We start from the raw sequence: 25,541 nt of genomic DNA on the forward strand, positions 1-25,541 counted from the left end.
AGTGTAACTTTTAAACTTTTATGACGGAATAAAGACGGTATTACGCTATGAGAGTTATATATTAGCCCTGCAGGTATTACATGTCACATCTGGCTGAAAGCTCCTAAACTGACACCAAAAAGCGCTGATTGCTGGTCCATGTGAGGTCAGCAAGATATCTGGTGAGCGGTTAGGGGTACCTGTTTGTTTGGTGGCAGTGGTAAATACGGGCACTAAGTGTGGAGGTCGTTCACTGTGAAGAGGTGTATTCACTTGGCACTACATAGAGGTTATAGGAATTGTGGACTGTAACAGATTTACGCTATGTACATTGGCCTTCTTTCTCTCTGAGGTAAACCTAAGGCAAAGGATACTGGAAACCTGTGAAGGGATAATTGATGTTGTTGCATCCATGCGAGAGCTTGCTGGTCTGTGACGGGGCAGCATAGAGATCTGGTGAGCAGGAATTTCTCCCACATTTTATCCGGTGATGGGAATAGTACGGGCACACGGAGTGGGGAACACATGTGGTGCAAAGGTGCACTTATGACCACACGTTTAGAGAACCTTGAAACTACAGTTTTACACTATGTCTAAACTTTCTTTCTGAGGAACAAGTGGAACCAAAGTTGAGGAGCCAGTGTGAGGAAAGCAGACTTGAAGTTTATCTGAAATATGGATTTAGCTGATCTGTGGCAAATCAGCCTCTACACATCGGTGAGAGTATTCATTTCTGGCAGAGATCTGAAAAAGGGGCAAAGAGTGGAACTTTATGTGATCAACTTGTGGATATATGACTGTGGGGAGTGAGCGTTGTACAGACATTACGTGTAACATTAGTCTATAGTTTTGTCATGAACATTTATTTAGGAAAATTAAAAATAGAAAAAAGAAAAACAACGTTTAGCCAAGACTGCAGCTATGCATTGTAGGAATTGAACAAGTTCACATTTCAATCAGAGACAACCCTCTATTTCCATCTTAGTCAAATTTAAGGCTCGTACACACGTCGGATTTTTTTAAACGATCCGTCGTCTGGACATCCGGTCGTTCAGTCATCCGGACGTCAAATCGGGCGTGTGTACAGTCCGTCGTTCAGCTGATAAGACTGGACTTGAACGATCCGCCAGATAGTTGCACAATCCAGCATGATTACAGCTGTCCCATGTAACAATCAACTTCTAGATTGAAGCAAGTAGTTTACATATTAAATGATTTTGGTTTTTTTCACTCCCTATTCCGTTTTAGCATTATGGCTCTTTTGCCGCCTGTCAGCTGCTCTATTGCACTGGCAAGGGGCTTGTTAGTGTTCAGTGCCACTGGTGGACAGCCCCCCCCCCTCCCCCCAGGAGCATGACTACAGGGAAGCAGCAACTGCGACTGCCAGGGGCCCCAACTGCCACTTAATTTCCTCTGATACAGGGGGTCCATCCTTCAGATTAGGTGTTTTTGTAGCTAAGCTTGATTTAAGATTATGATGCCCACACTTGTTTTGTAACCCTTGCAAGATGGGCTCCCAGGTGGGGCGGGTTACCATGAGGAGGTAATGGAAGGGATGTGTGTGTGTGTGTGTGTGTGTGTGTGGGGGGGGGTTGCATTTTAGGGGAGGAAGCATAAAAGTTTTGCTGGGGGCCCTATGATTTGTATTTACGCCCCTGAACCCCCCCATTGAGTCACATCTGAATGTGGCCGCAGACATGCCCAGATGTGACATGCTGCTGGGTAACACCACCGCGTCACGTACTGACCAGTGTGGTATTACAAATGCTATTAAATTGCACCCTAATGGCACTTGTAGGCAGCAGACAGGACACTGAACTGCTACACAAGCACATAGTTCAGCCTCCTGTCTAAAAGAGGCCCTAGAATAGAGCACCGGAATAGATTTCTTGATTGAGAAGGTGAATGCAGAATTCAGGCCCATATTAAGGCCTAATTCCAGAGAAACTCATCATTTAAGGTAGAGAGAACAGTGTAATGAGCTAACCTTTATTGATGAGCTAACAGCTCTTTTTCTTGCATCCTTCTTGATTTCAGCTCATCAATAATGCCTATAGCAATGCCTACTGTAACAACACATCAGTGATTTTACATGGGAACTGCGGCCAAATGATGGAAGATTATTATTAGTTTCAGAAATCTAAGGTTACTTCATTACGTGAAAAAAAAAAAATGTGACCGTCAACATATAAAGAACAAACATGCTATTCCGCATAGTTACAGAATGAACCATGTGGGAGCTAAATTAGAAAAATAACCAGTTTCATTTTGAAATAACAAGTCATTAAGGATATCCGTAAGATTCCTGAGAACTTAATAGTCAAGAGAGTCCTTGCATGGTGGCTAATCTTTCCTTAGGAAACAGGCGATTGGTCAGTTATCGGTGGAGTCATCCTGTCATGTGGCGCAGGGAATGCTGGTTGGTTGCAGGGGGATACGTCAGGATAAGGCTTCTTTAGTGCAGTAGAGTTGGGAAATTGTTCGGCTCAGGACAGGTCCAAGATTTCTGCAAAAAGATGAAAGACGTCAAAATCTGAAGAAAACCTACTTTAAATGTGTGGGCTGGTGGAAAGGGATACGGTGTGAAGTGATTAAGTTATGCTAACTGTAGCAAGTGCTGGCCAAGAATTCCTATAACAGCCAATGCCTGGAAAAGCAGAGGACTAAAGCCTTGTACACACCAAGTACTCGATCCCTTGGACGACAGTGCAGTGCTGATGCTGTAGAGATGCGATTTGTTTATGCTTTGTATTGTATTTAGCACACTTGCAATGCTAAGGTTACTGGTTCAGATATGGGCCAAAAGGCTATCAGCATCGAGCTTGTATGTTCTCCCAGTGTTTGTGTGGATTTCCTCCAGGTTCTCTGGTTCCCTCCCACTTCCCAAAAACTGAGATCAACTGAGATATGTGTGGGTGCAGGCTAGTGTTGTACCATAATTTCTGGTTAACCTCGATGAACGGATGTCTTTTTTTTTTTTCAACCCAAATAACTATAGTTTATTTTGGCCTTTAAGGTGCACACATTCAAATTAGTTTGGCCAATGTTACCACTTCCATGCAGTATGAGGGTCAGCAGATTTTGATACTATGAACAGACTGCGTAGATAAGCTCTCATACTACATGGAAGTGGTAAAATTGGCCAATCAAAATCAGACAGCTGTGCGCAACCTTAGATTTTAGCAGATCCTGTTGCAGTTCAACACAATTCAACACGAGCAAAATGACAAAAATATTGCCACTTGCTTATTGCGCCTGCTACAATGACAGTTGATGAAAAAGGTCTGGTGCTTCAAAGATAGAAGGCAGGACTTGGTCTTCAACTTCCACACATTCAAGGAATAATGTAAGGAGTCTCACAGCTAGGCTATGGAGCATAGGCTGTGTAGCTGCCACAGAGGGCACACAAAGAGGTAAGTATTAAAGAGACACTAACATCAAAAAGTTCCCCTGGGGGTACTCACCTCAGGAGGGGGAAGCCTCAGGGTCCCAATGAGGCTTCCCACGCCGTCCTCCATCCCTCGGGGATCTCGCTGCAGCTCTCCGAACAGCGGCCAGACAGATCCGACAGCTTGTTCAATATTTACCTTTCCAGGCTCCAGCGAGGGCGCTGTTGCTCCGAAGTAGACGGAAATACCCGATCTCAGTGGGGTCAGCTCTACTGCGCAGGCGCCGGGGACTTGCGCCTGCGCAGTAGAGCAAACCCGATGGCGATCGGGTATTTCCGCCTATTTCGGAGCCGAGAGCCGCCACAGCGCTTGCGCAGGAACCAGGCAGGTAAATATTTACATCGCCGCTGTTCGGAGGGCTGCAGCGAGACCCCCGATAGACGGAGGACGGCGTGGGAAGCCTCATTGGGACCCTGAGGATTCCCCCTCCTGAGGTGGGTACCCCCAGGGGAACTTTTTGATGTTACAGGTTTTCTTTAACCTAGTGTGGTGTCACGTCATTAACGTGTTTTAAAAGGCACCAAGTGGCTGAAAGTTATTTCTCTTCCAGTTAATACGGAGTACAACATTTTTGTATTCTGTACACAGTCCACTGTAGAGCAGACTCGATAGGAACACAAAGAGGACACACACTGTATATCTCAGTACATTAATATGTATATATCACCTACCTCTGCAGCTTCCCACATTTGATGTTGGATAGAAACTTCTCCTTTTCTTCATTGGAAGAACAAGCTGCATAAGCAGACAGGAGGCTGAATAACGAAACATAAAAGAAATAAAATAAGATTTATATATATATAGTAATGTACATTACTGCCTCCTAAGCAACAGGAATGATCTTCATAGTACAGTGGGGGAGATCCACAAAACCTGAATCATCTCACACATTTTCCCCTTCAAATAACTTCTCAGCACTTCCAAGTAAAAAAAACAAACAAAAAATCAAAAGAAGTTGTTCCATAATAATTTAACTATGATTTCCCATGTATAATTTTTTGTTTGTTGGGTGCTTAGGAGGCCGTCTATACTAAGATAAAAAGATAAGGTGCCTTGATTCAATTGAAGGCAGGCCTACACTTACCAAGTGTCCAGTTGGATTTCTGGCAGATTCGAGCAGAGTGATCTATTGCCCCAACATTGCTAAATTGAATTTCAAATGATTTCGACCTAAAATTGATCGGACAGTTTTTCTGAGTTTTTACACTACAGTATTATGTCTCTGCTAAAGATTTTGGTTTTTGCCTGGTGATAGACTTTAAATACAAAATCATTTGAGGAGTGCTAATACTGGTTTATAGAATGTTTTTATATGTAATAGTAATATGAAAGTTAAGAGTCCTATAGGCACTGTTATTGGTCTGAAGAAGCAGGTTCAGACCTGCGAAACGCGTTGCCTATGCTTATAAAATTTCTTTGTTTCCACAAAGACCTCATTACTGAGGTAAGCCACCTCATTTTCTTAATTTTACTGTTTTAGTAGTTTTACCTACACCAGGGTGCCTCTTTCCCGCATTTGTAATTATAGTCCTAGTAAAATTGATACATGAACTTTCAATTTAAGCCATTTACACACAATAGATGGCCGGTGTGTGGGACAATTTGCGGTAAGCAATTGTGGCAACAGTCATGGGCACATATGCAATTCACTTTTTCTCCTGAGTTTTCTCCTAGGTGACATTTTCACTTATTCTACTTAAAACAACCCTTCAGCACGTTGTAATTGAAAAAGTACCAAAAAGTAGTTAAAGTATTATCAAAATTATTTTGAGCGTTTTCTTGCTTGTTAGGGGTTTAAAGGGAATATTATTGACAAGTTTGAAAATATCACCTAGGAGAAAAAGGTGAATTACATATTGGCCATTATCTCTATTTGAATCTCAATGTCCTCTGGCATCATCCATGGTTGGTGGATTACCGATCCACTGGGTTGGATTTTCCCAGCCAATCGTATCCTCTGGTATCTGGATGTCCCTGGCCTCCCACTTGCTGCAGCAGGTTCTTACATTAGTCTCTCTGTTTACTGCAGATCAGCTGGACTGCAGTTGTAATTCCTGTTTCTGAAGACCAACAAAAATATTATTCTAGGCTCCAAAGAAGTGATAACCATGTGTCAATTAGTAATATTTAAAAATACAGTGGTTTGCAAAAGTATTTGGCCCCCTTGAAGTTTTCCACATTTTGTCATGCCACAAACATGAATCAATTTTTGGGGAATTCCATGTGAAAGACGAATACAAAGTGGTGTACACGTAAAAAGTGGATTAGATTGACAGAGTTTGTGAACAGCAGTTTTCAGATCTTGCCACAGATTATTGATTGGATTTAGATCTGGACTTTGACTGGGCCATTCTAACACATGGATATGTTTTGTTTTAAACCATTCCATTGTTGTCCTGGCTTTATGTTTAGGGTCGTTGTCCTGCTGGAAAGTAAACCTCCGCCCCAGTCTCAAGTCTTTTGCAGACTCCAAGAGGTTTTCCTCCAAGATTGCCCTGTATTTGGCTTCATCCATCTTCCCATCAACTCTGACCAGCTGCCCTGTCCCTGCTGAAGAGAAGCACCCCAGAGCATGACTCTGCCACCACATTTGACAGTGGGGATGGTGTGTTCAAAGTGATGTGCAGTGTTCGTTTTCCGCCACATGTAGCGTTTTGCATTTTGGCCAAAAAGTTCCATTTTGGTCTCATTTGACCAGAGCACCTTCTTCCACATGTTTGCTGTGTACCCCACATGGCTAGTGGCAATATGCAAACGGGACTTCTTATGCTTTTCTGTTGAAAATTGCTGTCTTCTTGCCACTCTTCCATAAAGGCCAACTTTGTGCAGTGCACGACTAATCAGTGGCGGACACAGCCAGCAGCGGGCCCCTGTGCAAAATTCCAATTGTTCCCCCCCCCCCCCTCCCCAACATGCAGTTAAAAGTGTGGCCATAACTAAATTGGGTGTGGTAACACAGTGCATCTATTTACCAATACAGTCTATGGCAACCTTCCCTGAGGCCCAGAAATATTTCTTGATGCATACATGTGACATCTGCATTATATAGCTTACTGAACAAAAGCAAAACTTATCTCCAAGAGTAGACCCCCTGCATCATTAAGACTGAAGGTGGCCACACACCATACAATTTTTTTTAATATCTGTTCAATTTAAGAATTGCAATCAATTTTTCTGACGGATTGTAACATTTCAAAAACATGACCAATGTACCACACACCTATGTTAACCATTTCCATACCATGAAATTGTGTGCTGATCTGTGCTGCGTGGGCTCTCCAGCCCACAGCACAGATCAGCTAGCAGCCAGGGCGATCAGACTTCCCCCCCTTTTTTCCCCACTAGGGGGATGTCCTGCTGGGGGGGTCTGATCGCCGCCGGCTGCTTGCGCTTGCGGGGGGGGGCTCTTCAAAGCCCCCCTCCGCAGCGCTTCCTGGCCTCCTTCCCCTTCCCTCCCTCTCCCTCCCCTGTGAGCGGCGCAGGACGGATTTCCGTCCTGCGCCTGATGGGATAGGCTTTAGCCTATCAGATGCCGCGATCCCCGGCCAATCAGAGGCCGGGGATCGCCGATCTCCTCTACGGCGCTGCTGCGCAGCAGCGCCGTATACATGTAAACACCGGGGAAGATCTTCCCCGTGTGTTTACATTTACCCTGCTGTTCACGGAGACACCCTCCGTGAACTGACATGGAACGGCCGCTCATACGAGCGGCCGTTTCCATGGTATACACTTCAGGATTCAGGGGCGTATATATACGCACCGAGAATCCGGAAGTGGTTAAATGTTTCCTCAATTATGATAAAAATGATTGTAAACTATGACAAAATTGCTAGAGTGTGTATATTAATAAATTGACAATCTAACACACCGCATACAATCTTTAGAAAGATTGAAGAAAAATATCTGGCATTCCGGATCGATAAAAATAGAAGAAAACGGAAAATCCGATCGGATTTTTCAGTCGAATGAAAAAAAAAGCTTTCGATTTTTTCGGGAGATCCGAACGTTTTTATCGAATTGCTGTAAAATCGGATCATTTTATTGTATAGTGTGTGGCCACCTTGAGGCTGACATGACAGGCTCTGTGTTTTAAACTTGAAAGCACACCCAAAGTGAGAGGGATATGGAGGCCAACATATTTATTTCCTTTTAAATAACGCATATTGCCTGGCTGTCATGCTGATCCTTTGCCTTAACTACATTTAGCCACAGCCCCTGAACAAGCATGCAAATCAGATGTTTCTGACTGAAAAGTGGAGCTGACTGGAGCAAATGCAAATAAATCTAGGATTGACTAGACAAAGATGGTGCAGTCTGCAATCAAGACCACCAGGCTGGAACCTAGTACAGAGGCTGAGTGAGCTAGGAGGCAGGAGGTGCACTGGGAAGACAACACAGTGGATTGTAAACAGGAGGCAGGTCCAGGATGTTGTTTTTTTTGAGGGTGCTATGCAGGTGCTGTATTCTCTGCTGGGGCAGGTGCTGACCTGCGCGTCAAAAAAATGGGCGTGTTCACACACTAGAAAGTGGGCGTGGTAATGACAGGTCATGGTCAGAGCCAAATGTACATGAGCTTAGCAGTGGTGTGATTCAAAGACAGTGGTCATCACCACGGAAACATTAAATGAAGCCCTTTCTCCTAATGAAAATGTATGCCCTATTGGGCATACATATAGCAGAGATTAGATTGTGAGCTCCTCTGAGGAGAGCCCGTGACATGACTATGTACTCTGTAAAGTACTACGGAAGATGTCAGTGCTCTATACATAACAATAATAATAAGATGGTAGGACAGACTATGATTATGGTAGGATTAGACTGTGAGCTCCTCTGAGGACAGTCAGTGATATGACTATGTACTCTTTAATGTGCTGCAGAAGATGTCAGTGCTATATAAATACCTAATAATAATAATATGGTAGGACATTAGACTATGGTAGGATTAGACTGTGAGCTCCTCTGAGGACAGTCAGTTAAAGCTCTTTAAAACATCATAGGCAAAATTTGAATGCGTTCCGGATCACCAATGACGCATAGCGTTTCGGATACAATCCTTCCTCAGAATGGTTCCAGTACACACTGACATATTCACTCAAACCATGCCCATTAAACACACAGGTAGAGGACCTGATAGAAGACTTACAACATGTCATAATAATTTGCATACATGCATATTCATAGTAGCTTTATCCAATGAAAATCAACCTGCTGTTCACAAATGTAACAAATGTAACAAACCTATGTGCAGGAAGCAACCGAGCAAAGACTCACTTCAGGCCGATCTGACTCGGAGGGATCGCCCAAAAAAGGTTTTCTGCACCAAAGGCACCTCCTCACGCGCTCCAAGATATGTAAAACACATCTGAAGAAACGCTCCAGTCCTCATGCCACAGATGCCAAACAGCGGTGTCGGCTGATCCCAAGCTCTGCCGACCAATTACCGCATTACCTTTGAATTGGGACAGTCCCCCCGTCCCTCAGCTTATCCATAAGTCCCCCGTATCCACTCAGCCCATCAGCATATCGCCGCCAACGTCCGCTTCATAAGCATATAGCCAGCAGCCAATCACAAAGACGCCTACAGCGTCCGCTAGAAAGACTGTTCAGCCTGTGGCCAATCAGCGTGGCGCCTACTGCGTCCGCCTCTGAAGCTACGCATGGCCGTCCGCATGTACGCATGTGCAGCGGTCAACCAATAATTTTCACGTTTAAGCAGCTGTTTGTGTCTAGTATAGCTGTCTATTTTATATAGTAAAATACCAATACCATATGCGGATGGTGTAGACTGGTTTCTGATTGGAGCCAGTCTGTACACATTGTGGCGTCATGTATAGATTGGTCTGTGTTGGACCAATACCATATGCGGATGGTGTAGACTGGTTTCTGATTGGAGCCAGTCTGTACACATTGTGGTGTCATGTATAGTCTTTGAGGCGTACGTTGCAGGCGCCGCTTACATTGAGTAACCGCTGGTTAACCGCTGTCTTGTATATGCGGAGGACCATGCATGATTGGTTGCGTAGTTTCTGTCACGGACGTTGTAGGCGCTGTTTCGATTGGTTGACCACTGCACATGCGTACATGCGGACGGCCATGCGTAGCTTCAGAGGCGGACGCAGTAGGCGTCACGCTGATTGGCCACAGGCTGAACAGTCTTCTAGCGGACGCTGTAGGCGTCTTTGTGATTGGCTGCTGGCTATATGCTTATGAAGCGGACGTTGGCGGCGATATGCTGATGGGCTGAGTGGATACGGGGGACTTATGGATAAGCTGAGGGACGGGGGGACTGTCCCAGTTCAAAGGTAATGCGGTAATTGGTCGGCAGAGCTTGGGATCAGCCGACACCGCTGTTTGGCATTTGTGGCATGAGGACTGGAGCGTTTCTTTAGATGTGTTTTACATATCTTGGAGCGCGTGAGGAGGTGCCTTTGGTGCAGAAAACCTTTTTTGGGCGATCCCTCCGAGTCAGATCGGCCTGAAGTGAGTCTTTGCTCGGTTGCTTCCTGCACATAGGTTTGTTACATTTGTGAACAGCAGGTTGATTTTCATTGGATAAAGCTACTATGAATATGCATGTATGCAAATTATTATGACATGTTGTAAGTCTTCTATCAGGTCCTCTACCTGTGTGTTTAATGGGCATGGTTTGAGTGAATATGTCAGTGTGTACTGGAACCATTCTGAGGAAGGATTGTATCCGAAACGCTATGCGTCAATGGTGATCCGGAACGCATTCAAATTTTGCCTATGATGTTTTAAAGAGCTTTAAATAAATTTCTACAATTTTTAGACGGTGCGGATCCTTTCAACTGATATGTAATGTCCCTGTGACTCCAGGGGTGATCACAGCACGTCATAGATATTCCACCGGTGCAGATGCAATTATATTACCTGAGGACAGTCAGTGACATGACTATGTACTCTGTAAAGTGCTGCAGAAGATCTCAGTGCTATATAAATACATAATGTTAATATGGGAGGACATTAGACTATGACTATGGTAGGATTAGATTGTGAGCTCCTCTGAGGACAGTCAGTGATATGACTATGTACTCTGTAATGTGCTGCAGAAGATATCGGCGGTATATAAATACATAACAATATGGTAGGGCATTAGACTATGATAGGATTAGATTGTGAGCTCCTCCGAGGACAGTCAGTGACATGACTATGTACTCTGTAAAGTGCTGCAGAAGATGTCAGTACTATATAAATACATAATATGGGAGGACATTAGACTATGACTATGGTAGGATTAGATTGTGAGCTCCTCTGAGGACAGTCAGTGACATGACTATGTACTCTGTAATGTGCTTCAGAAGATATCAGTGGTATATAAATACATAATAATAATATGGTAAGACATATGATTATGACTATGGTAGGATTACACTGTTAGCTCCTCTGAGGACAGTTAGTGACATGACTATGTACTCTGTAACTAGCAGGCCAAGAAATCCAAAGTACAGGTCCAATGCATCTTAAGAGACCTTAAAAGGGACACTGTAGGGGGGTCGGGGGAAAATGAGTTGAACTTACCCGGGACTTCTAATGGTCCCCCACAGACATCCTGTGCCCGCGCAGCCGCTCACTGATGCTCCGGCCCCGCCTCCGGTTCACTTCTGGAATTTCAGACTTTAAAGTCTGAAAACCACTGCGCCTGCGTTGCCGTGTCCTCGATCCCGCTGATGTCACCAGGAGCATACTGCGCAGGCCCAGTATGGTCTGTGTCTGCGCAGTACGCTCCTGGTGACATCAGCTGGATTGAGGACATGGCAACGAAGGCGCAGTGGTTTTCAGACTTTAAAGTCTGAAATTCCAGAAGCGAAACAGAGGCGGGGCCGGAGCATCGGTGAGTGGCTGTGCAGGCACAGGATGTCTGCGGGGGACCATTAGAAGCCCCGGGTAAGTTCAACTCATTTTCCCCCGACCCCCCTACAGTATCCCTTTTTTAAAAAAACCTAAAATGACTTTAAGAAAAAGTATTTCACTTACTTGGGGCTTCTGCAGCCACAAGCCCTCACCATCACGGAACAATCATCCGGTTCCTGGGGCAGCTATGTTTGGTTATCGCGACTTGGAAGTCGATGCTACTGCATCTGCAGGACGATCCCGGCACCAGGAGCGCCAACGAGGATGCACACAGCCATCGACTTCCAAGTCACGATAATGAAACATAGCTATGACAGGGGACCGGAGGACTGCTCAGAGATGGCGCGGGCACAGGACGGCTGCAGGGGGCTGGCAGAAACCCCAGGTAAGTGAAACACTTTTTTAGAGTCATTTCAGGGTTCCTTTATACAATACAATAACATTTCTATAGTGCTTTTCTCCCATAGGACTTTAAGATACAAAATATGTGCAAAACATCGAAACTGCTCCCAAATTCACTGAAGAAAAATAAATAATACCCTCCATAGGTAATAAAATCCTTAATCCTCCTAAAATAAACACTTAATCCCTCCAACAAACATCAATGGATTACAATTCAGTGTCAGTGACACAACCATATCTCCCTCCTACTGCTTCTACCTACAGTCAAATGTCATCCTTACTGACACCCAATCTGCCACTACAGGTAAATCCTCACAGCCAGATCTAGCCCCTCTCCTAGAACTCACACCTGCCCCCCATAGCCAAATCCCCCCCCCCCCCACACACACACACAGACATGTCCACATCTCCCCTCTCAGACTACACATAAACATGCCAGCTCTCCCCTTCCCCCACATCCAGACACTTGCCTGCATGAGCAAGAAGTTTTACTTGCCTGCATGAGACTCTGAGAGGAGATTCAGCACGTGTGTTTTGGCTTCTCAGTCTCCTGTCAGTGGGGCACAGCAGCATGACTTTTCACCCATCACCAGCAGCGTCACTGTTATATGCCTCAGGGGACAAGAATTGTGGCCGAAGATCCATCAATGGTAGGAGGGGGAGGTTAGTCCAAAGAGAAGCTGGGCCCTGGATCTGATTTGCAGTCTCCTGTCTGCTCGTGCTCCTCGTCAAGATCTGATCTACTGCCAGCTCTCTCCTCTCCTCAGCTGTTTCCCGCCGAGCCACTTACTGGCTTACGCAGAGACGTCAGATCAGCATGCGCATGTCTGATACTGACGTCTCTCTCAGTACCACCAGCCAGAGGGGAGGGGAGGGAAGGAGGGTGTGGCCAAATAGCGTTCCTCGGCTCCTACATCCTGCAGCTGACAGCCTGACTGTAAAAAAATTTAAAATCATCAGCGGTACTGAATGGGCCCCTCTAGAAACGGAACCTGAGGGGCCCTTGTGCCTCTGCACGGCCTACACGGCCGTATGTCCGCCCCTGCGACTAATAGTTCTCCTATGGACAGATTCCCCCACCTGAGCTGTAAATCTCTGCAGCTCGTCCAGAGTCACCATGGTCCTCTTGACTGCATTTCTGATCAGAGCTCTCCTTGTTTGGCCTATGAGTTGTGAGCCTGTTGCCTTGTCTTGGTAGGTTTACAGTTGTGCCATACTTCTTCCATTTCTGAATGATTGCTTGAACAGTGCTCTGTGGGATGTTCAAGGCTTTGGAAATCTTTGTGTAGCCTAAGCCTGCTTTACATTTCTCAATAACTTTATCCCTGACCTGTCTGGTGTGTTCTTTGGACTTCATGGTGTTGTTGCTCCCAATATTCTCTTAGACAACCTCTGAGGCAATCACAGAGCAGCTGCATTTGTACTGACAATAGATTACACACAGGTGCACTGTTTAGTCATTAGCACTCATCAGGCAATGTCTATGGGAACTGACTGCACTGGGCTGAATAATTACGCACACCCCACTTTGCAGTTATTTATTTGTAAAAAAAAATGTTGGGAATCATGTATGATTTTCATTCCACTTCTCATGTGTACACCACTTTGTATTGGTCTTTCACGTGGAATTCCAAAAACATTGATTCATGTTTGTGGCAGTGATATGACAAAATGTGGAAAACTTCCAGCGGGCCGAATACTTTTGCAAACCACTGTATACACAAAAATAATTGAACCTATGATTCTGTGAAGAGTGCTGAAAAACATGCCACATGTGTCCAGTTTCTGAAACCCTGCACAAGCAGGACTGCAAAGTTTGCACACGTAGCGTTACTTTACCTGGCTGGAGTATTGTATTTCTCCAGAATGGCTGCCGCCTTCTCTCCGCTCACCCCACTGATCTGCATCAGCTGCCGAGCAAACACCTCTTTCACAGTCTGAGCCTGCAGTGGAAAGACATTGCGTCACTACGTCGGAAAATGTGACATATTGTGACATTGCTCCATTGCTCTGTAACACCAACAAATGACTGAACATGGACTTTCTCTGTGCATTATTTTAAGAATTAATCTACCACATATTTACATCAGACTAGAAACAATCTCTTCCTATACATTTTTTATAGTTTAAATAAATATATATGGGGGGAGGGGGGCTCTGGATACCATAGAGCATTCCTGTTCCTTGGTCCATTCTTTTGTTCTTGTGTCATCCCAGGGGGAAGCTACTCATTCTTCTAGGTTTTCAGCACTTCTCGTGCATCTGCGAGTTGTTCCAAAGACAAGCACATCCATAGTGCGCATGCGCAAGCTCGGGCTCACGTGTGCATAGTATGTATGCATTTATCTGCGGAACTACTTGGGGACATGAGCAGTTCCGAAGGTTGCACGAGGAGTGTCAAAGAGCTATTCAACCCAAGAGGTGGCAGGAATGACGGGACAGGTGGCAGGAATGATGGGACTGAGGAGTGCTGAAGAGCTATTTAATCCAACAGGTGGCAGGAATGAAGGGACTGCGGAGTGCCGAAGAACTATTCAACCAAAGAAGTGGCAGAAATTACAGGAATAAGGTGTGCCGAAGAGCTATTCAGCCCAGGAGGTGGCAGGAATGACGGGACAGGTGGCAGAAATGATAGGACTAAGGAGCGCCAAAGAGCTTTTCAACCCATCAGGTGGAAGGAAGGATGGGACTGAGGAGTGCGAAGAGCTATTCAACCCAAAAGGCGGCAGGAATAACGGGTTTAAGGAGTGCCGAAGCTTTTTAACCACTTCAGCCTATCTGGATGAACATTCTCATCCAGATAGGCTACGCGCACTCCCGCCGGCCGCGCGCGTTCCCGCTGGCCGTTAGCTCGGCGATCAATGAATGGGATTACAGCTCCCATTCATTGATCGAAGCCCCCCGCAAAAAAATAAGAGGCTGCGGACGGTTTTACTGAGTTAAAAAAAAGTTTCCCATCCTCATTCATGTTCCTGGAAGCGTGATCGTACGCTTCTAGGACGTTTTGACTGTGGCCATCTTGTGGCCAAATAGTAAAACTACACCCACATCCATTTTTTATTAAATAAATACATTTTTTACATTTAAAAATTAGCTGTTTACCTCCTACACCAAAAATTACCCAAATCAATTTTTTAATAAAAAAAAAAAAAATACTATAAAAAAAACAAAAAACATAAATAGTTACCTAAGGGTCTGAACTTTTTAAAATATGCATGTCAAAGGGGTATAGTAATATATATTTTTTAAATTATGGGCTTGTACATAGTGATGGACGCAAATTGAAAAAATGCACCTTTATTTCCTAATAAAATATTGGCGCCATATATTGTGATAGGGACTTAACTTAACTGGTGTAATAAGCAGGACAAATGGGCAAATAAAATAAATGAGTTTTAATTACGGTAGCATGTATTAATTTCAAACTATAATGGCCAAAAACTGAGAAATAATGATTTTTTTTCCATTTCTTTCTTAATATTCCTGTTAAAATGGATTTAGAATAAAATAATTCTTAGCAAAATGTATCACCCAAAGAAAGCCTAACTGGTGGCGGGAAAAACAAGATATAGATCAATTCATTGTGATGAGTGGTTTTAAAGTTATTGGCAAATGTATGGGAGGTGAAAGTTGTTGAGATGCAAAAAATGAACAACCCTGTGGGCTGAAGTGGTTAACCCACTAGGTGGCAGGAATGATGGGACGAACTGAAAATGCTCTATGGTATCAAGAGCCATCTCTGAACATAGGTATATGTAAAACCTGAAGTGAATTTTTCACTTCAGATAAGTCACTGGCCCAGAATATGCATGCACATCAGATGCTTTCACTCCCATTGGTTGCATGTATGTGAGACTCAAAAATCAACTAAAGCCTCAAGCCCGACAAGCATGACAGCCAGACAACGAGATCCAGTCCCCCAGTGCGCACGGATGAGGACTTGGTCCCTTAGATGAAGGTTCAGGCAGGGAACACACTTGACTTTCAGTTTTCCGCGCGCGTTTTTCTGCATACTTTTTCTGCACACTAAGTGTGTTCCTACGCAGGAAAACGCGCGCGTTTTTTTCACAGCAGCTGATGTAATTGATACAGAAAACTGCCAAAATGTGCAGAATCAGGATGCAGAATGTCAGTTTTTTTTCTGCGCGCGAACAACACAGTAAGTGTGTACTAGCACATTGATTAACACGAGTTCTCAGTTTTTCTGTGCAGAAAACGTGCACGAAAACAGTCAAGTGTGTTCCCTGCCTCAGGGTCAAGTGCCATAGAAAATATTTGCCCCAGCACATCCAGTATTCACTGGTGGCTCCCTGTAATGTATTGCAGTGTACAATGCTGCAGTGTGGACATCCACTTTCCAGCCTTTCCAGCCTGCCATTGGTTCCTCCCCACCACCCCTCAGCCCCCACCATCCTGAGTATTCAGCAAGTAGCATGCAGGGGAGGCATGTGATAGCTACCAAACTCCAGCCATCTACTCACGCCTGCATGCTTTACACTTCATCTGGGTTCTACCACTAGGATGTCTCCTAGATTCTTCTGCTGCCACCATCTTCCAGGTGCTCTTCGGTTCATGACCTCCATTGCCGCTATTCACGTTCAAAAGAGAATTTGAGCAGGGTGAGGGGGTGGGGGGTTGGGGGGGGGGGGGGGCAGTGAGTTGGCAAGAGCAACAGTGGGGGAACAAAAAGGTGTCACTGGCTTAAAATTGAGTCAACCATGTTTACCAGCTGTCTCAAAGGAGTTCTGTTTGAGTATACACAGTAACCAGTGGTGTAAAGTAATACAATGTACCAATGCTAATAATAGTTTAGGGAGGGGCAATAAAGTAATTGTGTCCACAGACATATTCTGTAACTGAGCACCAGTACCTTGTTCTTCATGGCTCCCTCATTAAATTCTTTAAATTCAATCAAAATGCAGCTTTGAGCATCCTGTTGCAAAGTACGCCCACATTTACTAGCCTCCTCCTTAGTGCAGCTCAGCAAGGTTTTGTTCTGTAAATATAAAACAATTAGGGGGAAAAAAAAAAACACAGTTTAGAAAGATGTACGCAAATTGGACACTGGACTAATGCTTTCCATGCATATTCAGATCTGATCATATTCAATCTGGCAAAAGTTAAAAGTACAGTGGAACCTTGATTTGCGAGCATAACTTTGTTCAGAAAACATGCTTGTAATCCAAAACACTCTATCAAAGGGAATTTTCCATAATCATTGATTTGTTCCACAATCCAAAAACATTTATAGGAAAATATTTTATACAAAGTACTGTACTGTATAAAGTAAAAATGTAAAAAAAGGACTTTCACTATAACTAACAGAATTATTGCTACGTGTTGCCTCACCCCAACCTTTTATGTGTGTGATACGTAACGCAGTATCAGCCAAGCTAAAACACTGCATTCCTGCGGCAGAACGAGGTAATTAAACCCCCAACTAGGTAATTAAACCCAGCGCTTCCTGATCGAGGCAGAGCTTAGCGCTGTAGCTCTGCCTCTACTCGTGTCAATCTTCTCTCACTGAGAGGGGCGGGAGAGAGGCGGTGATTAGCTTGTGAATGACGCTAATGGAGGCAGAGGTACAGCGCTAAGCTCTGCCTCCCTGGGCAGCAAAATCCACGATCTTGAAAGTCGTGGAATTTTGCCCCAGTATTTGGGGTGGTTTAATTACCTAATTTTGCAGCGGGAATGCAGCGTTTTAGCTTGGCTGATACTGCTTTACATAAATGGCTAATAAAAAGGTTTTTTAAAAGGCTTCAGAGTCTCTTTAACGAGAAACTTATCCAATGACAGTTGCTTTTGCCTACTGCCCTTAAATGTGACGTTGTACGGTCCCTACATTAAGTACAATCCTGCAGCATCAAAAGTAGAAGAACCATCAGCATGACACTGTTATATATGTTCTGCGCTTGTATATGAAGACGTTGCTTGCTTATCAAGTGAAAATTTCATCAACATTTTTGAATGTAAAGGAATCTTACCTAATGCGTATCATTTTATTAATCTACTGTATAAAACAAAGTGTACTAGTATGTGGTAAACATCAGGGCTTGTGTGGAAAAAATCAGGGCTTGTGTGGAAAAAAAAAAAAAATCAGGGCTTGTGTAGATAGTCAATTGCCTTTCATTTGTGATTGCGCACTTTCCACATGGGGAAAATAATATGCCTATTTAGTCTGCATTTGATTGCAGCCTTCCACAAAAATTGAAATAACTTCAAGCAAACAGCAGAAGAGATAACAAGAGAAGGAGGGAGAACAGTGCAAGCTGCATTTAATATTAATAAATACACACACTATTCCTTACCAAAAACATGTTCTGCAGATAGCGGGTCATAATAGTCAGGTAGGCCGCAGACTCACGTACATCCTTGGTACGCTTTATGAAGAATCCATCCACCACCTAGGGAATAAGAAGAGAAACTATTCTGCTTTTGGTGCGTACAAAATTGTCCAATTAGCTTCCATAAATATGGATTCAAGGAAGAAATGCTTTCACTACAGCTACATATACACATTATATCTGACTGAAGTGACAGTTCTTCATTGGCTTGACATATGTTGAATAATCGCTGTATACTGGTGTCCCCTGATGTCACTGAGGGGATTATTGGCAAAGCATTGGGATGGATCACCAATGTCACACACCTCTATAATTCATACAGCGAAGTGCTTCAAATTCATCCTCCTTACCTCTTGACTGTCTCAGGTATTTGATTGTAGTTTAACCTATTTTACTTTTATTTAACACTTCCCGATATCCATGATTGGCGCACGATGATCTGGAGCCAATGAAAATGGCTCCTGACCGAGTTACTGAGATCCAAGTCGGCAGGGATGAGCTATTGCATCCCATGCTTGGGATTGGGCGGCGTTAAAACTACGCCGCACCAGGCTTCGGCAGCCACAACTGTGGCATAGTTTTAACTATGAAAGGTCCAGAACCGCACAGAAAATCTTGAACCAGTTGGGGGACACCAATGGTGCTTCAACCAACTCTTATATACTGTAGTGTATGTGCAGCTTAAAGTGAACCAGGGATGAAAATAAACTAATGAGATAAATAATTGGATCTGTTCTTCTACTCCTAAAAATGACTCTTTTAGATATCTCAAGGTTTTATTTTATGTATAAACATTTACTAAGCAGATTTAATGTTTCATAGTCTCTGCTCAATTACGGTGTCTCAAGAATCCCAGAGTGAAAATACATGAACTAGTAACCTTTTTATCTTTTCCTCTCACAGTAAAAAGCCTGGGCATCTGTTGTTAAGGAAAGTGTTTTATAGCTGTAATTTGTTATCAGTGAGTCCTGGCGGGAGAAAAACTGTCAGTTCCATAGCTAATTATAAACTCTTTCATGCAGGGGGAAAAAAAAAAAGAAAGAAAAAGGAGCACAGCATGAGTGTCTCTATGCTTGCCACTGTATATGCCCATGTCTATTTCATCATGTCACATGTCATCTCTGGTACAAGTTACAAATAATTTTATCAGCTTTAGTAAGTTATCAGTAAGAGGCAATAAACGGATTTACAGCCCTGGATTCTTAAAGGGGCACTATTGCTAAATTTATCTATTTTAGACCCTTTAGCATACATATGTGTTGTTGGAGGATTGTTTTATGACATTATGCACTCTTTTGCAAATGTTTTTTTTTCCTATCAATAAACATTTAGAGACATGCATTGATGTCAGTTGTTTTACCTTTCCGACGCCAATGCAGCCTATACCATTCTGAAAGAGGGAGGCATCTTGTCCTGTATAGTGAGTGGCCGTTATTTTCCACCCCTCTGGACATCTCATGTATTTTTGCCCATCTTGTAACTGCTCTATCGAGCAGTTACTTAGCTTACAGCAGCCGCCGTAAAGAGATGGATGCAGCCTCCTCCGTGCTGCGTACTATGTTGTGAGCGGCTGCGTGTACGTTGCCCGGCCACCAAGGACCCCCTTTTCCTATGCAGGCAATGAAACGGACACCTATTGTTGTCCGTTTCCATGGTAACCTGACCGGCCTTTTGCTCTGCACAGGTTTGCGGTGGCGGCATCAAAGAGCTCACACAAGCCCTGTAGCTGTGTGTTGCTCTTGTTTGCAAATTGATGTGTATTCATTTCACAGATAAATATCTACCTGCTTTCTCAGCTAAAAAATACTTTAAAAGTACTTTGCAGAAATGAAATTGCAAACAAGAGCAACACACAGCTACAGGGCTTGTGTGAGCTCTTTGATGCCGCCACCGCAAACCTGCGCAGAGCAAAAAGCCAGTCAGGTTATCATGGAGATAGAGCAGTTACAAGATGGGCAAAAATACATGAGATGGCCGGAGGGGTGGAAAATAACGGCCACTCACTATACAGGACAAGATGCCTCCCTCTTTCAGAATGGTATAGGCTGCATTGGCGTCGGAAAGGTAAAACAACTGACGTCAATGCATGTCTCTAAATGTTTATTGACAGGAAAAAAAAACATTTGCAAAAGAGTGCATAATGTCATAAAACAATCCTCCAACAACACATATGTATGCTAAAGGGTCTAAAATAGAACAAACAAAATAAACACAGCCTACTTCTATGTAGAATTGTAACTGCACATGCCCAATTATCTAATCATGTTACGTAACTCCAAATATTAGTTGCATTAATTCACAAGGCCCTTGCGTACAATATATTATTCATATCGTTCTCATCTGAGGAGTTAAGAGTTTATGAAGGAATTGCTTATAAGAGAACCGTTTGGGAGGAGATTAGTCATTTATCAAATGGTAATAATATTCCCCCCCCCCCCCCCCCTATAAACCCTCTATAGCTGCCCGTAGGTAATCGTAATTAATATTAGTAATTAATATTAATATTAGCAGCAACCTGCTGCGACAAGTCAGGTAGAGGAGATTGCGCATTGTCAGTGAATGTTCCAGGCATTACCTGTGTGTTCACTATGGCTTGTTGCAAAGTAGCCTCTGGGATACTCAGGTGTTGTGCAGAGCCAAAATCTTCAACTAGATATATTGGGTGAAGCAAACCACACTTCTTAAGGCGAAACTAAGGAGAGATAAATATTGAAATGCAGAAAATAACCGGCATGAACATAAATTTTATTGACCAGATACATGACAACTTTACTTTTAATTCAATACATATGCTTTATTTGATGTCATTTTTGTTGTGATTGTGTCAAAATTGAATATACATGTGCTGTACATTGGTTCCAAGAGCCATTTTTTTCATTCAAGTGAAAAAAAAAAAAACAATCAAAATCGTTGAATCAAAAAAAAAAAGTAAAAAATTGTAATATGTAAACTGAAGTGAGAGGGATCTGGAAGCTGCCATGTTTATCTCCTTTTAAGCAATAGCAGTTACCTGGTTATTCTGTTGATCCTCTGTCTCTAAGGGCCCTTTTCCACCAGCGCGTTTGCGCTGGCTGAATCGCAAAGACGCAAACCGCTAGCGATTTTACAATCGCTACGGTTTGCTTTTTAACATAGGAATCGCGGTAGGTCATTTCCACTACCGCGATTCATTTTTTACGGGAACGCGAACGCGCGGCGGAGCGATATTTGCCGCGATTTTGCTATGCAGTGTATAGCATAGCAAAATCGCGGCCGCAAACGTCGGGGAATCGCCGGTAATTGCGATTCAGCAATCGCTAGCGTTCAGCGTGAACGCTAGCGACTGCTAGTGGAAAAGGGCCCTAATACTTTTATCTATAGACTCTGAACAAACATGCAGCAGATCAGAGGTTTGACATTGTCACATCCGACAAGTTTATCTGCATAAGTGTTTCTGGTGTTGTTCAAACACATAGATCAGCAGGGCTGCCAGGTAACTGGTATGATTTAGAAGGAAATAAACACGGCAGCCTCCATATTCCTCTCACTTCAGTTGTCCTTTAAGGTTTCAAAATGAGACATCTTTCCTGGCTACATCATTCATGATTGTTCCTGGTAGCCTTTGAGAGTCCATGTACTCTACTTGGCTAAATTGCACGCAACGCCCTTTAAAGCGAAAGGAGCAACGAGAAGCAGAAGGCTTCCTTTCATGGGTGGGAGCCAAGCAATCAGCCCCAGGCTGCAATTAGAAGAGTTGTAAAGGTTATACCTATTATTTATGTTAATTAGCATGACAGCTTTCAGAATTGGACATGTTCAGTTTTAGGTTTAGCTAAGTTTTCAAACTTGTGTAGCTGATGATGTGTGAAGAACAAATTTCCTATTGAACGCCCAATCCAACGGCACTTTACAGAGTTCTCCTTCAGGCCAACACTTACTTTTTGCTCCCGAAAACGGCCGTCTATAATGCTTCCACAAAGATCGTCCATTCTCTTTCTCTCAATGACATAATCTAGCACCAGCTCCCGAGGCTGAGGGATACGCAGTTGTCCTACAAATGACAATCATTATGAATTACAGCCCATACATACACATGAAAAATCAGCAATTACGTTTCGGTAGTATCAATTCCTTACAGCCCAATGCTAGGCACCAGGGTTATAGCAATAGCCCTCGCAATGCCCAGGGGCTGTGGGGGCCCTCTCCCCACCCACATGCAGAGTGGCGCTGTGTAAATACTGTATATTTACCCATTGCATCTCCTTCTCCCAGCAGCCACTTGCTCTATGCTGCCCCATCTGGCTTCGGATTACATGACATGCATCGGGAGTCAGGCATGCTGTAGTAGAGTGAAAGCGGGGGGACTCAGTAGGAGAACTGACAGTGCTATGCTGCGCTCACTCTGTAAGGGGAGAACGGACGAGGAGCGAGCCCACATACCCTCCAGAAGGGCGGGGGGGGGGGGGGGCAGGAAGATCTGTTTAATGGGGGAGTGGGGGAGGGGGTGGAAGGGTGTCACGCCCTTACTAGGCACAATGGAAATCTAACCTGCCCTTACCTCTTCAGATCAGAAGTGGAAGGCATCCAACAGTGCCTTTTCCATGATCAACACATATTTCCTACCCAGCTGGGGGTTTAATTGAATCCAATTAGCGTCTTCAGATACAGTGAGCCTCTTTCAGAGCCAGAGAAGAAACAGAGATGAGTCAGCCTTTGCAGTCGTGGTTTCTGATATAACATTGGGGCAACAAACACAAAGTGCTTGTGGGCAGAAGGTTAGAGAGTTTATTCTAACATTTTATTTAATGTCAATAGAGAGGGCCCTTAAAAAAAGAATGAATAAACTTTGAGCCCTAACTATGATAAGATATGTTCCGGTAATAAGAGGCAATTTAACCTCCTTAGCGGTAACCCCGTGTGTGACACGGGGTAAGCCGCCGGAGGGTGCCGCTCAGGCCCTGCTGGGCCGATTTAAATAATTTTTTTTTGCTGGACGCAGCTAGCACTTTGCTAGCTGCGCCAGCACCCCGATCGCCGCCGCCGCGCGCCCGATCGCCGCTATCTGGTGCGGCGCGCGCCCCCCCCCCCCCAGACCCCTGCGCTGCCTGGCCAATCAGTGCCAGGCAGCGCCAAGGGGTGGATCGGGTCTCCCAATGACGTCATCCCGCCCCGTCGCCATGGCTACGGGGGAAGCCCTCCAGGAAATCCCGTTCTTTGAACGGGATTTCCTGATCGCCTATCGCCGGAGGCGATCGGCGGGGCTGGGGGGATGCCGCTGAGCAGCGGCTATCATGTAGCGAGCCCTGGGCTCACTACATGATTTACAAAAAATTTTTTTAAAAAAAACTGCTGCGCTGCCCCCTGGCGGTATTTTTCATACCGCCAAGGGGGTTAATTTAGAGTACAGTGTAGTTTATTGGCTCTCTACCCTTAAGGTGTAACGGTCGGGCATAAAATCAAATGTGCACAGAATTGCTGTTTTACCTTTCTCCTTTGTGTCTCATACCCAGTATTTTGTATGGCTGTGTATTATCTGTGCTATCCTAGTTGATGCCATGTACTTTTCTCCATACTTTGCTTGTGCCACTGTAACTCTGAAGCACCACAGACTTTTCTGGCACTATATCACTATGGGCTCTATTCATAAAACCTTACCGCAAGTTTTCCGCTCAAAACAGCGGATTTTCCCGTCCATTTAGCAAAGTGGGCATTCATAAAAGCTGTTCCCGCATGAAAATCTACAATCCCCCAGCAGAGCGAGAAATTTCCGCCTTCTCCAGTGTTTTTCTAGATTTATCTAGAAAAAAGTAACGAAATGGCCATTCATAAAGATTAGAGGAAGCGGTATGTGGACGGGAAATACCGCTTCCTCTGATTTTGCGGATTACATACAAGTGAATGGGACAGACCTCCCAGAGAGAGCAGCGCACGGAGGGACTCTGCCGGCTGAAGTGTTTCCGCATGCCTTCCGACAGCTTACCGCCAGCTTTCAGCGGGAGATCTCCGCTCTGCTATCTCAGCTGGCAAGATTTCTATGAATGACCACCCAGAAGTGTAAAATACCGCTGCGGTATTTTACCTCTACGAGTATTTACGCCACAAGTTTTTTATGAATAGAGCCCTATATCTATAATAAAAATGACGATGACAAATGGTGTCAAAGGCCCTTTCCCCTTTATAGGGATGGTTGTTTCAGTGTGACATAGATGGCATACTTTACTCTTCTTAAAGGGGAACTTCAGCCTAAACAAACATACTGTCATTAAGTTACATTAGTTATGTTAATTAGAATAGATAGGTAATATAATTTTTTACCCACCCTGTTTTACAAGAACAGGCAAATGTTTGTGATTCATGGGGGCTGCCATCTTTGTCATGGGGGCAGCCATCTTTTTGGTTGAAAAGAGGTGACAAGGAGCAGGAGACACAGTTCCAACTGTCCTGTGTCCCGATAACCCCTCCCAGCTGCACACGCTAGGCTTCAAATGTCAAATTCAAAATGTAAAAAAAAAAAAATTGCACCAAAACAGCAGAACAAGAGCAACAACATCAGAAATCCCATCATGCTTTGCACAGCATCAGGGGGAAAAAGCCCGGGCCGTTTTCTTCTGTGCAGCTAAAAATGAGGCTAGGATAAGAGAAACAAAGTTCTGATGCTGTGAAACTGTTAAAGAAACACTAGGCCTTTTCAGTGCTGCTGAGTCGATTTTTAGTCCGGAGGTTCACTTTAACCACTTCAGGACCACAGTCTTTTCGCCCCTTAAGGACCAGAGCCTTTTTCTCCATTCAGACCACTGCAGCTTTCACGGTTTAATGCTCGGTCATACAACCTACCACCTAAATGAATTTTACCTCCTTTTCTTGTCACTAATACAGCTTTCTTTTGATGCTATTTGATTGCTGCTGCGAGTTTTACTTTTTATTATATTCATCAAAAAAGACATGAATTTTGTCAAAAAAATGACTTTTTTAACTTTCTGTGCTGACATTTTTCAAATAAAGTAAAATTTCCTATACATTTGAGCGCGAAAGTTATTCTGCTACATGTCTTTGATAAAAAAAAAACCATTCAGTGTATATTTATTGGATTGGGTAAAAGTTATAGCGTTTACAAACTATGGTGCCAAAAGTGAATTTTCCCATTTTCAAGCATCTCTGACTTTTCTGCGCACCTGTCAGGTTTCATGAGGGGCTAAAATTCCAGGATAGTCCAAATACCCCCCAAATGACCCCATTTTGGAAAGAAGACATCCCAAAGTATTCAGTGAGAGGCATGGTGAGTTCATAGAAGATTTTATTTTTTGTCACAAGTTAGCGGAAAATGACACTTTGTGACAACAACAACAAAAAAAAAAGTTTCCATTTCTTCTAACTTGCGACAAAAAAAAAATGAAATCTGCCACGGACTCACTATGCTCCTCTCTGAATACCTTGAAGTGACTACTTTCCAAAATGGGGTCATTTGTGGGGTGTGTTCACTGTCCTGGCATTTTGGGGGTTGCCTAATTGTAAGCAC

The 25,541-nt window shown here is 43.9% G+C and overlaps 1 protein-coding gene across 8 annotated transcripts in view; it reads right to left on the reverse strand.

The window, feature by feature from the left end:
* Window positions 1–821: 821 nt before the first annotated feature.
* Window positions 822–25,541, reverse strand: part of MUS81 (MUS81 structure-specific endonuclease subunit) — a 219,811-nt gene continuing 195,091 nt past the window's right edge. For all 8 annotated transcript variants that reach the window (XM_068260464.1, XM_068260469.1, XM_068260462.1 and 5 more), the window contains 7 exons: window positions 21,964–22,076; window positions 20,622–20,738; window positions 18,011–18,106; window positions 16,573–16,698; window positions 13,542–13,645; window positions 4,100–4,183; window positions 822–2,485 (listed from right to left, as the gene is read on the reverse strand). In XM_068260464.1, coding sequence (XP_068116565.1) covers window positions 2,419–2,485; window positions 4,100–4,183; window positions 13,542–13,645; window positions 16,573–16,698; window positions 18,011–18,106; window positions 20,622–20,738; window positions 21,964–22,076 — 707 coding nt within the window. In that variant the 3' untranslated portion in view covers window positions 822–2,418. The remainder of the gene's footprint in view (window positions 2,486–4,099; window positions 4,184–13,541; window positions 13,646–16,572; window positions 16,699–18,010; window positions 18,107–20,621; window positions 20,739–21,963; window positions 22,077–25,541) is intronic.

Source organism: Hyperolius riggenbachi, chromosome 11 (assembly GCF_040937935.1).
Source record: "Hyperolius riggenbachi isolate aHypRig1 chromosome 11, aHypRig1.pri, whole genome shotgun sequence".
In the NCBI taxonomy this organism is placed as follows: domain Eukaryota; kingdom Metazoa; phylum Chordata; class Amphibia; order Anura; family Hyperoliidae; genus Hyperolius; species Hyperolius riggenbachi.